General features: G+C 47.8%; 1 protein-coding gene across 2 annotated transcripts; it reads right to left on the bottom strand.

Moving 5' to 3' along the window:
- Positions 1-2,138: 2,138 nt before the first annotated feature.
- On the bottom strand, positions 2,139-4,253 carry LOC100586025 (X-linked retinitis pigmentosa GTPase regulator-like). Of its 2 annotated transcripts, XM_030801851.1 has the most exons (2): positions 3,195-4,253; positions 2,139-3,011 (listed from the first exon to the last, which is right to left on the bottom strand). In XM_030801851.1, exons 1-2 carry the CDS (start codon positions 4,251-4,253, stop codon positions 2,139-2,141), a joined length of 1,932 nt encoding a protein of 643 aa, XP_030657711.1. The 2 variants fall into 2 exon arrangements, with proteins under 2 accessions (XP_030657711.1, XP_030657710.1); XM_030801850.1 differs by having other exon boundaries at positions 2,139-4,253.
- Positions 4,254-12,447: the final 8,194 nt, after the last annotated feature.

Genomic DNA, 12,447 nt, shown 5'->3' with positions numbered 1-12,447 from the left:
TGGGACGGAGGCCACATCTGAAGCCAGGCAGCACAGCTGGACTGGGCCCCCAGTAGGGTCAGCCCTGACCAGGGGCCGGCTCAAAGTCAGTAGGATGGGCAAGAGTCACACTCAAACCAACGCCCCAAGGAAGCAGCGCGAGAACCAGCAGCAGCTTCTGGGCTCAGAGCAAGTGACTCTGCGCAGCGACTGCCCTGGCTGCCTGGGCTGTGGTGCCACTTATCATCAGAGGGATGGCTGTTGTCCCTTTGGCTGAGCTCAGGCGAGGCAGTCAGTTTATATTCAGGGATGGGGACACGTGTGGGCAGACATTGGACTCACACTCGGCAGGCGAGAGGCACGCAGCCCATGAGGCCCCAAGAAAATAAACCCTCCTGTTCCCAATTCAGGCACGAAGGGAGATGGAGGCAAATGGTGTCCACTAGTCCAGTTGCACTTGCTCGCTCTATCTCCATCTCTCTCCCTCCCTCTCCTTCTCTCCATGGCTCCTTTTGGTCACAGAGATTGAGGTTACATCATCTGGCTTCCCGGGGGTTCCCTCCGACCAAGTCACCTCTTCTGGGTCTTCCACATGGAGCGAGCCAACTTCCCGGTGGGTTCCCTGAGACAAGGGTCCTTGGGGGTTCCCCCATAGCTGCTGGTTCTCTGGGGAGGGTGAAGCCACAGGCTTATGCTGGGGGGCTTTGCTGGGAATGGCTGGCTTCATCTCCAGGCCAGGTAGGGTTTGCCCTGACTCCCAGGGATGGTCCTTTTCATGCTTCTGTGAATTAGAAAGTGGGAAAGGTCGGCTGGTTTTGAGTCCTCCTCTGGGTTGGACAGGGAAGGTTGACTTAACTGTGGCAGATGGGGAAGGACAGATGGGACCCCCGGGAGGAAGGGATTGTGCTCCGATGTTGGAACCCTTTCTCCTCTGCACTTTTCTGAACTCCATGATTAGGTAGGTGGCCATGGGATGATTTTTTTTTTAATATCGCTTCCTCAAATCCCATGGCCCCTGTGAGCTGGGTTGTTGGGGGATCTGGGAGGTCCAGGAGTGGCTCTCCGTATGGCTTGAACCATGTCTTCTGGTCGCTATTGACCCAGGAGTCCCTCAATAGCTGGTCCAGTGGGAGCTGCTCCCTGGGGTTGAGTGTGAAGAATTTTTAAATATTTTTTTCCATTAAAATAAAAAAAAAAGTAGCAGTACTATTTTAAGTTTTTTTTGGTTTTTTTTTCTGTATATCCTTACAGTTTTGCTCATAAAATGGCAGGGCCCCAGCCACCATTTTGCATACGATGATGCCAAGGCTCCAAACATTGATGGCAGGTCATTGGTACCCATGGCCCAGGAAGAGTTCTGGGCCTGCATAAGGGTGAGTCCCTTTAAACGTTCTCAGTCTCTCTTTGCAAATGTTGAACTAAACCCAAAGTCGGCTATTTTGATGTTACATTCTTTGTCACAAAAGGTATTAAGGTTTGTTCTGACCCCAGGAGAGCTCTTCCCAGCTCTCTCTTTTTCCGTTTCTCTCTTGCAGACTTGCCGGCCTCCAGTGTAGCCCACAACTCCCAGGCTCTCCGTTGCCTCCCAGTTGCCTTTCAGCACAACCTCCGCTGTTCTGGAGAGCGCGCTTAGGCTTGGACTTCTCCGAGCTCCGTTTGCACGTGAAGTCAGTTTCTTTTTCTTTTCTTTTTTTTTTTTTAACAGTGGAACTGACCAGATACAGTTTATTAAAATATGTTCATTATAAACAATTTTACCTCAGTTTTGTAAAAATTGTAAATACATCAAAAACTGTTACAGTGTCATAAGATTGAAAATATTGCCTTATAAAATTATAAAGAAGTAAAATTGTTTAGTAAAAACTATGAAATATCTTATTTCAATTTTCCACCTATAAAAATATATTTTTTATTGCAACACTGAACAGTTAAGGCCACAACACTTGAGGGAGAATTTGAGATACACATATTTTGAAACGACTTGTTAAAAATATTAGCATAAGTAAATATCAAAACTGGTCACACTTATAGAAGCTGAATAAAACATATTAACTTAGATATTTAAAAGACTACTATCAGAAACTTTCCTTCATAAGTTATAACGTTTTTCAAGTATACATTACAATACACTTGGTGACTGTGAAAACATAAATATATATTTACAGTATTGTACAGGATTTTGATCTTCTCTCTGTATTTGCTGGTGGGATATTCTGATGATTCTGACTCACGTGGTTCTGGTCGGCATCTTTATTATCGCTTTTTAAAATGATCTGCTCTCCCATGGATTTTACCTCTGGGAGTGGCTCATTGTTATTCTTGACAATCTTTTGATTTATTGAGGGGACTCTTTTGAACAGAAAAATATTCTTTGTTTTTTTCATGTCTTTGCTTGGTGTTGTTTCACTATTTTCTAGGATTTCTAATGAACTGCTATCTGCATCATCAAGCATGTATCCTTTTGGGTTTTCATTGTACTCACAAATGGTCCATTCCTCTAGGTTGGCTTTTTCTTTCTTTTCAATAGTTTCAGCTGAGCTATCATCATTGGTTCTTTCTGATCCTTCTGTTTTACTGTGGTAACCTGTAGGAACACTTTCATCGTCTCCCACAGTTTTCTTCTTGCTTTCCAGATTTTCAGCGTTAATTTCCTCATCCACATCTTCTAGTTTTAGTTCCTCAGTTTTAGAAAATTCACGATCCTTTTGTTTCTGAACTGGTGATAATTTTAATAACTTTTCATTGGAATTCATGCTTATGATGTGTGTCATGTTTAAGATATCAGTAGTTTCTCCAAGGCTTTCTACGATTGAAGAATTATCTATCTCTGGCTCTTTGGTCGTTTCATCTAGCAAATAACCTGGTTCCTCTGGCTGCATGAGGTCCTGTTCAGATAAGACACTCTCTTGGAGGTTACTCTCAGAACATCGTGGAAAGACTGAATTGGGGGGAAAATAAGCAGAAAGGCCAAGAGTCCGTTCTATTGGAGGTAGTGTTCTCTTCATTGAAAAAGAATCTGGAGACCTCTCCCTCTCTCTTCGCCGCATACGTGCTGATAGAGTTCTCTGCAGTACATTTCCTGAGGTTAAACTGCTATACGGCAGAAAAGTCGCCACAGATAAGCAAGTATCATTTATTTCATTGAATTCAATTTCTTTTGCCACACCACGATGAGGGGCAGCAAAAACTACCATGTGACATCCACCACAAGCAACCAATTTAACTATAAACCTCAAAAAATCAGAGCACAAAGTAGGAATGAAGTGATTGGTAAAATTCTCCAGTCCAAGTCCTAATTTTCCGTGGCGACTATTTCCAAAAGTATACATAAGGCCGATATCTCTTATCAAAGCTGTGTGATTTTCTCCGCAAGAAATATAACTTATTGTTTGATCCCTAATATTCTCGATGACTTTGGGTTCTGAAGTTTCAAAAAGAAAAGTGCCAAGACCCAGCTGACCAAATTGTCCCAGCCCAAAGGTATACACAGCATTCTCCGTGAGAACCACAGTATGCTCTCCGCCACGAGCTACTTGGATCACCTTCTCAGGAATTTCAGACACCAGCTGGGGTGTTCTGTGATTGCCCAGGAGCTGACTGGGAAGACCTAACTTCCCATTCTCAGGTTCTCCAAACACATATAGCTCACCATCTGTTGTTACAAAAGCTGAATGGTAATATCCACAAGAGATCCAAGAGACAGGTTTCCCAATGGTCACTTGCTGAGGGACACAGACATTAGGCACATTTTTTAAACCAATTTGCCCTTCGGAATTTTTACCCCACATAAAAAGTCTTCCATCCTCAGTTACGGCAGCTGAAGTATTAGATCCAGCAGACAGCTGTTTAATCTTATGCTCGGATGTAAAAAAGCTAATTACATGAAAAGTGTTTCTTTCTTCAGTGTCACCAAGCCCCAACTGTCCTTCATTATTTCCACCAGTTGCATATACATTGCCTCCTTCTGTTGACACCAGGATGTGGTTCCTTCCACAGGCAGCTAATTTCACTTTTTCAGGTTTTAGAGCTTTGACACATGTTGGTTTGCTGACAGCTGACTTTGATCCTAATCCTAACTGACCCCAGTTGTTACTGCCAAACATGTAAAGTTTATTATTTCTGGTAACAACAGCAGAATGTTCATCTCCACATGAAAGATGTACAGGGACATCATTTTTAAACCAGAATTTACCGGGATTATTTTCAGCAAATTTACTTTTCCCAAATGTAAACACAGCACCCGAATCGGGCATCAGCTCTTCCGGCTCCCTCATGCCACAGGCAGTATGGGCAGCCTGCGCCTGGGCCAGGAGGCTGTAGAGGATGGTTTGGTCGGGGCTAAGGCAGCTACTCCGAACCGATGCGGGCCGCGAAAGCCCCCCAGTTCCGCATGGCGAAACTCCGGGGATCAACTACAACCGGGCTCCCAGAAGTCAACAAACTGAAGTCAGTTTCTTCAAAAGCTACTCACACCTTCTGTTTTCTGCCTGCTGCTTTCCCAGGCAAACTCTCTGAGCCAGAGCTATGGTGCTGGGTACAGTGGTGCATCTCTCTCTGGTGACACCTGCACATCAGGAGCTGGGTGCTTGGTGAATGGGGCAGCAGCCCCAGTGTTCCTCGGCTGGCCTCTCTTAGCAGGGCCCACCCCGTGAGCCAGGGAAGGGCGGCCGGGCCCCAGTATTCTCACGGGTGCTGCACCCAAGGCAGAGCCTCTATCCCATGAGGGGGCCTGGGTGGAAGACAAGAGCCTCCACCTCTCAACTCACTTTCCTGGGCTGAGCAAGAGGTCTCAGCAAGCGGTAGCTGGTGGCATGATAAGAAAAGATGACATTCTGCCCCTCTTAGGAAGCAAATCCCCCAAGCAGGAGCTGGGGGGTGAGGGAGTCCTGTGATCTTGGGGAAAGCAGTCTGGAGTGGAGCCCCCTCACTGGGGTGGGGAGTCAGGGAGGACGAGCATCTTATTTCACACACCGCAGTCCCTTGGTGTTCTTCCCAGGTGTTAGTAGGTTTTCTTTAATAAACACTTCTTCATTTGCTGTGTGCCCTTGGAATCATCCCAGAGATTTTATTTTAGTTTTATTTATTTATTTATTTATTTATTTGAGATGGAATTTTGCTCTTGACACCCAGGCTGGAGTGCAATGGCACGACCTTGGCTCACTGCAACCTCTGTCTCCTGGGTTCAAGCAATTCTCCTGCCTCAGTCTCCTGCATACTGAGATTACAGGCACCCACCACCACGTTCAGCTAATTTTTATATTTTTAGTAGAGACGGAGTTTCACCTTGTTGGCCAGGCTGGTCTCGAACTCCTGATCTCAAATGAGATCTCTGGACCTCATCATCCCAGAGATTTTCAATGGCTGTGTGTGTGTTTCGTGATTTCTGCCACCTTCATTGGGGGAGTCCATGGCCTCCTCACACTGTCCTGCAGAACTGGCACCTCTAGCTGGTTTTTGATGTGTGGGGGTGTGGGCCTGTGAGGCAAGAGCTCTGATTTTTTAGAGAAAATAGAAATCTCTGTTTTTATGGCCAGGCGTGGTGGCTCACTTTGGGAGGCCGAGGCGGGCAGATCACGAGGTCAGGAGATCGAGACCACGGTGAAGCCCCGTCTCTACTAAAAATACAAAAAATTAGCCGGGCGTGGTGGCGGGCGCCTGTAGTCCCAGCTACTCGGAGAGGCTGAGGCAGGAGAATGGCGTGAACCCGGGAGGCGGAGATTGCAGTGAGCCGAGATTGCGCCACTGCACTCCAGCCTGGGCGACACAGCAAGACTCCGTCTCAAAAAAAAAGAAATCTCTGTTTTTATGTGAAACACCTCCTATTTATTTTTATTTATTTATTTATTTATTTATTTATTTATTTATTTAAAGACGGAGTCTCGCTCTGTTGCCCAGGTTGGAGTGCAGTGGTGCGATCTCCGCTCACTACAAGCTCCGCCTCCCAGGTTCGCGCCATTCTCCTGCCTCAGCCTCCCGAGTAGCTGGGACTACAGGCACCCACAACCACGCCCAGCTAATTTTTTGTATTTTTAGTAGAGACAGGGTTTCACCATGTTAGCCAGGATGGTCTCGATCTCCTGACCTCGTGATCCGCCCACTTGGCCTCCCAAAGTGCTGGGATTACAGGCGTAAGCCACCACACCTGACCTGCTTTTTTTTTTTTTTTAAGAGACAAGAATCTTGCTATGTTGCCCAGGCCAGTCTCAAACTCCTGGGCTCAAGCGATCCTCCCAACTCGATCTCCCAAACATTTAAATGTTTTTAATACATTAAACAAGAATTGCGTGTCTTGAGTATTGTTATAAAATTCAAATAATTATTTGACTATAGAATAAAATATACTACCATTAGGTGACAGGTTTAGATTAACCCTTTGATTCCAAATCCCATGCACTTTCTTCCCACCTCTATCTACTTCCTGGGAGAGACTCTAAGCTTCTACTATGAGTTTGGCATCAGTTGGGATTTTAATCCTGTTCCTGAGCCCCTCTGTGTGGAACACTTGCCAGGACAGAGACTGCAGGAACCCCAGAGTCCTTGCTCCTCAAACACTTTAGGATTTCAAGGAGGAGGAGTCCCCCCATTGATGCTTCATCCTTATACGTCTCCACATTCCCCAAGCCTTTTTATTACAGGAAACCTCAGAATTAACCCTCCCCATCGTAAACACAAGGACTGCCAGGCTGGGCCTCCTTCTACAGTAAGCCCCACACCTAATTCTGGGAGGACTCCGAGAAACGAGGAGACTCTAGACAAATTGGGGCAATTTCTCTCCAGCTTTCTCAACTGAGGTCTACTATTCCACTTCAGATAATGTGACTGAAAATAGGTAATTCCATTTCCATGTGGATAATCTCTCCCATTACTTACACCAACCATGGCTTCTGGGTGGTGGAGCAACACACACTATAGAATGAAGGAGAAACAAGGGGCTTCTTCAGGGACCCTGCCTCAGGGTGGAGACGTGGCTTCCTTCTTAGGAGGAGGACACAGTAGGGTGTGCATTGCGACGTGGAGAAAGATAAACTCAGCCATTGAGGGGCAGGGCGATCCCCATTCGGCCTGGTAGGACCCACTAATTGCAATAGGTTCTTGTTGCTTCTGAACTGCTTTGCAAGGAAACAAGTCAAGGTGTTTGTTGAAGTAAGCATAAAATATCACATGAGGCAAAATCATGGCTTCAGAATCCCATTGACCATGAATACTGTGTGACACACTTTGTTTTAATAGAATTTGATTGCTCTGTAGGTATCAAAATTTTTCCCCACAAAACAAAAATAAGTGAGACTGTTCAATTTAAAAAAATATCACTTTCCCCAGAAGAAACATATTTCTCATAGTAAGATTCTCCAAGAACCTTTGCTGTCTAGAACAGTTTCCCAGTGGTGCCTGAAGAGACATCTGTTGTGAGGGATTAAATGTTCAAATGAGTGACACCAAGACCAAGAGCTCTAGGAGTTCTGAGACAGCCACCCATGGACTCCATGGGAGAAGGCAGGGCTCAGGGCCCTGGGCTGGACCTGAAGAGGGAGGAGTACAGAGGGGCTGAGGGAAGTCACAAGAGTGTCCAGGCCATGTGTGGATGGGAGGGGGAGGATGGATTCCAGGGTTTTAAAGTTCAGAAGAGTCAGCATGCCATCATCACCTGAATCCAGCCACAGCCATCTGCACAGTGATTTCTGTGCTCCATCTAAGTGAGAGTGAATCCTAGCCATGGCTGGTCACTGCCAGGGCAAGAACTGAGGCCTCCTCATTCCTTGTCATCCCAGAGCTCAGCCCTGGGCAGCCCATCTTAGTCCTCCCAGAGGTTCTGATAAGCACATCGCTGGGCTGGGATCTAGCTCAGGCATAGAAGGGTTTCATCCTCACCCTGTCTAGACTGTTGGGCCCCACACTAATCCAGGTGCTTTCTCGGGCTCTGATCCAGGGTCAGAGGAGATGAGCGTGGGCTCCTGAAGACAGTAAGTTGTCCCCATCCCCTCTGTCCCTGCTGCTCTGATCCTGTCTGGACAGGGTTTGCTGGTTCGTGCTTTTCACCTCTGTGTACAAGTGCAGCCCCTGCTGGGAACCCTCGACCTGGATGCTGTCCTCCCCGTTGCAGCATCCCCAGGCCTCACAGAGTGCCCGGCCCCTGTACCTGTGCCCAGGAAGCTCCCATAAATGGATGATTGGATCAGAGCAGACACCTACTCTGCAAGGAAATACCAGGGTAGAAGAATCATGTCTTCTTCAACTTTATATCTCTGAAGCTGGGCTCTTCTGTGTGGCAGCCACTATCCGGAGGTGCTGCTTATAACTAACTTAATTAATCCATTCAATTAATTAGAGTGCAACGAAACACTCTGTTCAACAGCCACATTTCATGTGTCCCTAGGAGTTATTTGCCACTGACCATAGCACTCAACAGCACAGAGAGCATTTCCCTCTGCACAGAACACTTGGGTAGCAGTTCTGGGCCCAGCCCAGGTCTGTTGAATGAGCTCATCTACCTCACAATGTTTCCATCACAGTTAGAATTCCAGGTAGATAAGTCTGTAGCTGAGAGCTGTAACAGTGCAGCAAAAATGGGGAAGCGAGAGGAGGAAAGGAGACCTTCTCACTTAATGGTTTACAATTGTCAGCAACACCTCATTGATGGCCTCGAACTCCATAGAGCCCAGGGAGGGTAAGAGAGCCCAGAGGACAGAGAAGGGTGATCTTGTGTCATCTAATGTGACCTCAATGGAGTAGGAGGGATGGATGAGTCACTCTCTGGAAGACACTTCTTGCTGATGTTTGTGGCCCCTGGACACCATGCGATGCACGCAGCAGTGAGGATGAAGACGGGAGGTAGGGAACTCCACTCCAGGTAGGACCTAATGGGAGAGGCTTCTGGGGAGCACAAGGGTTACACCTGAGGCCATGAAGCCTTGGAAGGGAGCTGTGAAATCAGAAATAAATGTGTAAAATCTGATTTGTTATTTTTGTATTTTAACGGCATACAGAGATGGTGCCTCTGGGCTCTGAGTGTGCTGTGTTTGCCATCATAGTCCTCACTCTGGTATTTAAAGATGGTCTTTCTCAAAGCACCAGATCTTTCCTGCCTTTGCCACAGCAAACTTCAGAGCCTTTGATTATGTTTCACCTCTTGGGAATGATATGCAAAAGATTTTGATTTGACTTTTGGGTGTTGACCTCCAGGGGAAGGAATCTGGTGAGACACAACTCTCTCACAGGCAGATCTTGGAGGCAAAGTCCATCTAGTGAGTGCTGGGTGCTGGGTGAGAAGTTGGCCCTTTCCCTCTGCACTTTCTTTCTTTTCTTTTCTCTTTTCTTTCTTTTCTTTTTTCTTTCTTTTCTTTTTTCTTTCTTTCTCTCTCTCTTTCTTTTTCTTTCTTTTTTTTTTTTGAGCTGGAGTCTCTCTCTGTTGCCCAGACTGGAGTGCAATGGCATGATCTCGGCTCACTACAACCTCTGCCTCCTGGGTTCAAGCGATACTCCTGCCTCAGCCTCCTGAGTAGCTGGGATTACAGGCGCATGCCACCATGCCCGGCTAATTTTTTGTATTTTTAGTAGAGACAGGGTTTCATTGTGTTAGCCAGGGTGGTCTCGATCTCCTGACCTCGTGATCCGCCTGCCTCGGCCTCCAAAAATGCTGGGATTATATGCGTGAGCCACTGTACCCGGCCCCTCCCTCTGCACTCTCAGGACTTGCAGCAGAACCTTTATGTTCTGTCCTCATAACTGGGGGACCAGTTAAAGGGCAGCCAGGTATCTGCTGGGGCATGGGCCGGCTGTGCCCGCTGGTCTCAGGTGTAACAGGCTACGTCGCCCACAGTGGTGTAGACAGACCCATTGTGAGGTGGATGCCTTAAACTTCTTGACCTGTGTTATCCTCCCAGCAGCCATGTGAGCTTGCATACTGCTGTGCTCTCCATTGAGTAGTTATAGAGGCTGAGACCTGAAGAGGCCGAGCCGCTTGTCTGAGCTCAGGGAGGGCAGAGCTGGAGTCTGAACTCAGATCTGTGTGGATCTGCACTCTCATGTGGGAGCCACGGGCCCCAGGGCTATTTACTTGTAGTTAGAAAATGAGCAGTTTGGCTGCGTGCAGTGGCTCATGCCTGTAATCCCAACTCTTTGGGAGGCTGAGGCAGGCGGATCACGAGGTCAGGAGATCAAGACCATCCTGGCTGACACAGTGAAACCCCGTCTCTACTAAAAATACAAAAAAAAAAAAAAAAAAAAATAGCTGGGCATGGTAGCAGGCACCTGTAGTCCCAGCTACTCAGGAGGCTGAGGCAGGAGAATGGCGTGAACCCTGAAGGCGGAGCTTGCAGTGAGCCGAGATCGTACCACTGCACTCCAGCCTGGGCGACAGAACAAGACTCCATCGTCTCAAAAAAAAAAAAAAAAAGAAGAAGGAAAGAAAAGAAAAGAAAATGAGCAGATTAGTTCCTGAAATGCACAAGCCTCCAGTCCAGGGTTCACTGGCTGCACGGCGAGTGCTGCCACCTGTGGGACAGGGCAGGAGCAGAGCTACACGGGTCCTTGGCCTGCGCTGGTGCAGGCCCCAGGTCTGACTGTGCTGCTTGCCTCTAGTTTTGCTATGTGATTTTTAAAGAGCATGATGCCTTTTTTTAAAGTTTCACTTTCATGTTTGAGTGTCCTTTTGCAGAAACTTCAGGCCTGTAGAAAATCTGCCAGTGCAGTCCAAAAAGAGGTTTCCCACACTCACCTGAAAGCCGGTTGCCAGCCTCATGTCCCATCACTCTGATGATTTTCTAGTGCTTTACGACCATCAGTGACATTGTCCTGCATGGCCACCATGCAGTTATGGTGCTAGGAAACGAACACGGATGCCGACCATCTTCAGACCTCACTCGAGTTTGGTCATTTGTCCCAGTTTTTTTTTTTTTTAATTGAGACAGAGTCTTACTCTGTCGCCCAGGTTGGAGTGCAGTGGCGCAATCTTGGCTCACTGCAACCTCCACCTCCCGGGTTCGATTCTCCTGCCCTCAGCCTCCCGAGTAGCTGGGACTACAGGCGCGTGCCCCCACACCCGGCTAATTTTTTTTGTATTTTTAGTAAAGACGGGGTTTCACTGTGTTAGTCAGGATGGTCTCAATCTCCTGACCTCGTGATCTGCCCGCCTCGGCCTCCCAAAGTGCTGGGATTAAAGGCATGAGCCACCACATCTGGCCCAGCCCTTTTTTTTTACACAGTCTCCCTCTGTCACTAGGCTGGAGTGCAGTGGTGCAATCTCAGCTCACTGCAACCTCTGCCTCCAGGGTTCAAGTGAATTTCCTGCCTCAGCCTCCCGAGTAGCTGGGACTACAGGTGTGCACCACCACGCCCAACTACTTTTTGTATTTTTAGTGGAGATGGGGTTCCACCATGTTGGCCAGGATGGTCTTGATCTCTTGACCTCCTGATCTGCCCGCCTCGGCCTCCCAAAGTGCTGGGATTACAGGCATGAGCCACTGTGCCCAGCCATTTGTCCCAGTTTTATCCCTTTCAGCAAAAAGAAAAATCCCAGCCCTGAGTCACCTGCCACATGTGTCCTGTTTCTCTTAGTCTCTGTCAGCCTGGGACAGTCTCCTGGGCTTTGACTTTGGACACCGTGACACTTGTGAAGAGGACAGTCTGGTTATCTGTAGAGCAGCCCTCATTTTGGGTTTATCTGCTGTTCCCTCATGGCCAGGCTCTGAGCACTGAGTCTTTGGCAGGAATATAACCGGAGTGAGACTCCATTCTTCCACTTGCTTCTGATCTGGGGAAGTCACCTTCTCACCCCTTTGTAATTATAAGTCCTTTGTTGGGGAGTTTACCATCATCTGGTCTTTTTTTTTTTTTTTTTTTTTTTTTTTTTTTTTGAGATGGAGTCTCGCTCTGTCACCAGGCTGGAGTGCAGTGGTGCAATCTCGGCTCACTGCAACCTCTGCCTCCCGGGTTCAAGCGATTCTCCTGCCTCAGCCTCCCAAATAGCTAAGACTATAGGTGCGAGCCACCACGCCCAGCTAATTTTTGTATTTTTAGTACAGATGGGGTTTCACCATGTTGACCAGGATGGTCTCGATCTCCTAACCTCGTGATCCGCCCACCATTACACCATTAAAGTCCAGCTCTGGGCTGTAGGGGATGATGGGGACATGTTGGTTCCTCCATCACAACCTTCAGGACTCAGCTCACGGTGACTCCAGGCAGACGTCCTCATGTCCCGACGCCTTTGAGAGCTGAGTCGCCCTCCTGGAGGCAGAGCTTTCTGGACCAGCTCTGCAGTTTCTGGTGTTTTGTACAACTATGACCACAAGCCGGAGAGTCAGAGACCTGGATTTCAGTCCTGGCCTTGTCACTTCCTGCCTGTGGCCTTAGCCAGGGAACATTACCCACCTGAGCCTCAGCCTCCTGCCCTGGGAAACAGAGCTGGAGGGGATCCCATGCCCAGCTGGGCAGATTGATCCGCTCAGGGCCCCTCTCTGGGCCTGGCGC

Source organism: Nomascus leucogenys, chromosome 21 (genome assembly GCF_006542625.1).
Source record: "Nomascus leucogenys isolate Asia chromosome 21, Asia_NLE_v1, whole genome shotgun sequence".
In the NCBI taxonomy this organism is placed as follows: domain Eukaryota; kingdom Metazoa; phylum Chordata; class Mammalia; order Primates; family Hylobatidae; genus Nomascus; species Nomascus leucogenys.
The sequence above is the reverse complement of the archived record's forward strand: the minus strand, read 5'-3'. Positions and strand labels throughout refer to the sequence as shown.

What these genes read in the sequence shown, in the direction of transcription:
- LOC100586025 (XM_030801850.1), bottom strand. Translation starts at nt 4,253, where the DNA reads ATGAGGGAGCCGGAAGAGCTGATGCCCGATTCGGGTGCTGTGTTTACA.